Raw genomic sequence first — 5,000 nt, forward strand, 5'->3', positions numbered from 1 at the left:
GACAGTTCTGAGAAATGGCAACGACCGTTTCAACTGGCGACGACCGTTTACGAAAGGGAAATTTGCAGCGCCGACCACGTTTGTATTCTGGGCGATTAAACTCATTAATAATTCATGAGCAAAACAGGCTATGACGTCACACACATGAGCTTTAAGCCCGATAAAACACTCTTCGTAAGAATTCTTTACATGAAGCATACTAATAAGGCATAGCTTGTTTTTCTTGCATCCTAATGTTCTCCTCATCATAATAATTTGAACATTTGTACGGACTCCATAGAGAGGGATACGATTTTTGTGGAATGTAATTAGCCGTTCATAAAACTCGCAGCACGTACACTGTACGTGTTTTATCAAGGCTACGCCTCGTGTTTTTGAACCCCATAAAACACTGCTACTCGTTCATGTGTGTTTACCTTCCTTCTCCACAGGTTGCTCGCTCGCTTTCATCAATTGAGGTATAAGCATAACGTGAAGGAGGAGAAATGTTTCCTTGAGACCCATGTCCTATTCTGGGAAGAAAATATGTGACAAATGAAATGAGTGCATATTTTTTGTTTTAAGCAAAATAATGAAGTAGCGTTCATCACTACGAGGATCTCACAACTTTACTTGTTTCATTCCCGCAGTTCAAATGTATGTCTTTAGTACATTGTTTCTTCGCCATATCATCGACGGGTTCAGTTACGTACTCACCAAAAAGGACTAGCCCTGATATGGCTTGATAGCTCAATTGGTAGAGCTTTGGACCGGTATCGCAGAGAAAAGAATTCAGATCCCGTTCAAAGCAGATTTTTTCGGGCTTTTCTTTTCGTTACGGCTAACGTAGCGTTCACAACTGCGCGATCATTTCAGAAATTAACTTGTTTCATTCCCGCAGTAGAAATGTATGTCTATTGAACGAATGAAGCGTAGTAGAACAAGCTGTAAGCTAACTTTTGCATGAGTTAAAACTTGTCTATTAACCGAAGTGGAGATGGCTAGTGGTGGATAGTTGTTTTTGTATATACTAAAATAGTGAAATAAAATAGCACAAAAAGATGATTTTAACTCGTTTATTCCTGCAACGACTACAATATTTTCGGGCGCAAATCCTGCGCGAGTTTCTCGGAGGTGAATAGCAAAGGATATTTTGGAGTTGGAGTAGCCAATCAGGGCGCGTTTTCAACGCTATGCGCTGTTTTAGTATATACTAATACGGCCATATAGCAACTTGGAAGAAATGGGAATTTTGGACCGTGTCACAAGGAAAAGAGCACTAGGAAAGTTAATTATTATATCTCTCAGATAGTACGCGCGCTGTAATTGGCTAAATTAGCGGGCCGTATTCTACAGTACGGCCCGCTGTACAGCCCGCTAAATTTAAAATTTCGACAAAACATCATCTAGCGAGTTTTTCATGTCATTTCTGTTGCATAAACTTGTACTGTTTGAATCTTGCAAGCAACTATTTCAAACTTAACAGTCAAGAGGATTTAGTTTTTGGGATTTTGGCACGGCATTCTTTGTGGCAGTTGAACCTTCCGCTTCACTTCGATTAGTTTCCTTGCCCGCGCGCCGGTTAACCTCAGAGATATAATAAATTTCTTACCGACCTCGTTTTCTCGGTCCGTACTGTAAGTTACGGATCCTCGTTTTTTCCTGTTGATTTATCGCGCTTGGGCCATAAATCAACGGGAAAAAACTCGGTCCGTAACTTACAGTACGGACCGAGAAAACGAGGTTAGTAAGAGGTATGTATCCAGGGGATTGTACCACTGAAGGGGTAAAAGGGAAGCCTGGCAAGACGACATCACAGGACGGAGCAATAAGTGGTTGCAGGAAACCGCAAGACTGGCGGAGGAGCGGGCTGTTTGGGCTGAACTGAGAGAGAGATCGTCTCCCATACTTGTTGATTCTCTTTTTATTTCGGACCAGAATGTTAACCCAAAATGAGTTGAGAATTAGCCGGAGAGAATTCAGGGAATGAAGACCTTGGGAGCAGGGGCATGAACAAGAAAAAACTCTGTCCCCTAACGGCAGAAAGAAAATCATAAATTTTCTCCTCATTACTGGAAGGCGAGTGCTTTCACCACTATGGCAGTCCTGCCCTTCGCAACCCCGCTAGTGTTCGAAACTTCGACCCCCCGCAAGTTTACTAAAATTCATTAGTTATACCCTGATTGATATCAGTGGGATATCATGTCGGTGGCAATAAACAAATTTGGTAATTTGTTGATTATTAAATACGTTTCTTCTCAATCTGTGATACTTCCAAGGAGATAAGTCAAAATTAAATCTGTATTTCCAATGAGGAAAGTTGAATTTCTTCGAAAGGTATTTGTGTCGAGTCACCTATAAGTTGTCCATTCACAATTTCTCCTTGTTTGTCCTTTCATTATTACTATATAATTTGCTCTCTCTAGGGTTTTTAATTTTGTTTGCTGTGGGAAAATTGCAATAAAATGATATTATCATTTGCCTATTATCATTCGGAAAGGAAATTGATTTAAAATGGAAAATTAAATTGGTGTGGGGAGAACGAGTATTGTTTAGTCCTTAGAGGCCATTGAAAAAAAATGAGAACTCCATTCACAATATATAAGGAGAATGCTAAGTTATAGTTTAAATGGAGCGTATAATCGGTCTTAAACATGTCCAATCTTGTTCAATCGGTAATTGTTTAACCCAGTCTGATATCCGTTTCTGTTTTATATAAAACAGATGTTAAGCGCTACGCACAGTAGCAGATCTTTACGGTCAACTTTGTTTGTTTATTATCCGACCGATTTCGTCCAATGATACAAACTCTGTTAGGATTAATTTCACTGAACAATGTTAAAGAAACTTTGTGTTAGCACTAAGTAATGCTAGTTAATTTTAAAGTCAATGAGCTGCTTCTTTTACTAACTTTTAACGTTGTTTTCATGGCTACACCGAGTGTAAGTCCAATTTCTTTCGGATCTGCCGTATAGGGATTACCTTACCTTGAATGTCGCACTCCTTACTGGCGGAATTTAAAGACCTCTATGCCGTTGAAGTCCTACAATAGAAACATGTATAAAAATATACATGTAAGTAGGAAGTAAATAAGTGTTTACTGATGGATCAAATTGCTATAGGCGACCTCTAACCTTACGTCGCAGAAGATCAACGTTGGAACTTCAACACCAATTGCAGAGAGCAAATGCCTTGAATAAAGTATCCGGCTTTTTTTACTTATATGTTATGAAAGCCAAAGCACTTTCATTGGCTGTTGATGAGAATTACCACTCAACGATTGGCTATTAACAATTCATGTGCCAATCAAAAAAGTTGACGTGTCATTTGTAAAGACCTCACAGCTAGAAATCACGTTTCTAGCTGTGACGCCCCGTTCGAGGTTTGCCACCGTTTTGGAATTCAAAGCGATGATTCTGCCTTTCACGCCGTAGAGTTTATCGTATATTTCACGAATAAACATTGTTGACGCATAAAACCATCCTTTACTCCCGAGAGCGAGTTTCAATTGAGTGTCGTAAAACCAAAACCAAAGTAATTACTTTGGCCAATCAAAAAGGACTGAGACAATCCGGCAAACCAATCAAAACTCGAAGTAATTACACGTAGCCGACACAAAGCGCGGGAAAATGTGCACGCGTGAGCCACGATTGGTTTTGGTTTCACTTCTGATTGGTTGAAAAAATTGCGGGAGAACTTTGAACCAATTATTGAGTGAAGTAATCATAAACCAAAGTAATTATCTCATTACTTTCGACAATCAATTGAAAACCGCTCTATGTTTCAAATAAACTGATGAGCCAATAATCAAAAAGAAAATCAAGTTGATTTTCTTTCTATCAGAACAAGGGTGCTGATACGTCAGGAATTTTAATAAAGCAGCTGCATGCAATACGCAATTTTTATTTTGCTCCCTTTCAATCTTAAATATTAAACTACAAAACTATACTTTACGATACATGCCGTGGGCTTGGATTTTAAGGTCTGTTAGCATCGCTTTACGGCAAAAAGCCTGGAACAATATTTTATTCTCGATGAATTGGCACACATTTTTTCTAGTGACCCTCTTGTAGGAAAGGTTTTCAAAGTAATTTGGCTCTCTAAGGTTACTATATCTCAGTCGAAAACCCGTTATTTCATTTTAATCACTACACATGGGTACATTAATGCTAGTACAACCACACGTGGGTCTCGATCAAAGAAATTATCGTGAAATCTACCTCCCTCGAACAGCATAGACCAAACTCATATTTTTTACATGGGATCCCAATCTCGTCGCCAGAGTTCGCTTTTCGTTTGGTCAGCACCAAGAACATAGACTCTGGTCACTTCCAATTTCTGCACAGTCGTAGTGAAGGTCCATTTTTGTAATCGTTGACAACCACTGCAATCTCGACCCCAGAGCTCTTTTGCGCATAACTGCCAGGGAGAGAAGAGATGAAGCAGCGTATGCACTGGGGTCGAGAATGACAACCACTGATGTTTCAAATTTCTGAGCGCGTTTCAAATTTCTTAGATGCTCTTCTTAGGCTCGAGACAACACCTTCCCGAGGGTCGACACAGACATATGTTGGGTAGGGTCGTACCACTTGTTGAACACTATATTTCATTGGCTGTATAGTGTCGTACTTCTTATTGTTTTCTGTGCTAAATCCATTGTTATCTTTGTTCGTTCTATTGTTCTCTTGTCCAATCCTGAAGCCCGTTCAATGATATACGACACGACCCCATATATTACATATCGCATTGAGCAGGAGAGGCAGAGGAGAGCTTCAATTATCTGAGGCAGAGGAGAGCTTCAATTATCTGAAACCCTTCTTTTCGCCACCTGAAAGCCACGAGAAGCCCTTTCAGGTAACGTCCTCCGACCATGCGGAAGAAACAGTGCAAGCAGGACACTTGACGGACGCGCGGCAACTGACTCGACTCTGGAAATGCATATATGCCAAGTCTCCAGCTTTCGGCTGGAGACTCCAGCTTTCAGACTCAATCTCCAGCTCTCCAGCCGAGCAAGCAAAATC

At 40.3% G+C, this 5,000-nt stretch overlaps 1 protein-coding gene across 3 annotated transcripts in view; it reads right to left on the minus strand.

Moving 5' to 3' along the window:
* Positions 1–5,000, minus strand: part of LOC138011857 (uncharacterized) — a 330,121-nt gene that overhangs the window by 10,608 nt on the left and 314,513 nt on the right. The window contains exons 1-3 of one of the 3 annotated variants that reach the window (XM_068859086.1): positions 3,114–3,177; positions 2,967–3,022; positions 417–512 (exon numbers count right to left, since the gene is read on the minus strand). In XM_068859086.1, the coding sequence (XP_068715187.1) occupies positions 417–504 (88 nt within the window). In that variant the 5' untranslated portion in view covers positions 505–512; positions 2,967–3,022; positions 3,114–3,177. Of the gene's footprint in view, positions 1–416; positions 515–2,966; positions 3,023–3,113; positions 3,178–5,000 lie in introns of those variants that run through there. The other 2 variants (XM_068859087.1, XM_068859088.1) reach the window with 2 other exon arrangements.

Source organism: Montipora foliosa, chromosome 7 (genome assembly GCF_036669935.1).
Source record: "Montipora foliosa isolate CH-2021 chromosome 7, ASM3666993v2, whole genome shotgun sequence".
In the NCBI taxonomy this organism is placed as follows: domain Eukaryota; kingdom Metazoa; phylum Cnidaria; class Anthozoa; order Scleractinia; family Acroporidae; genus Montipora; species Montipora foliosa.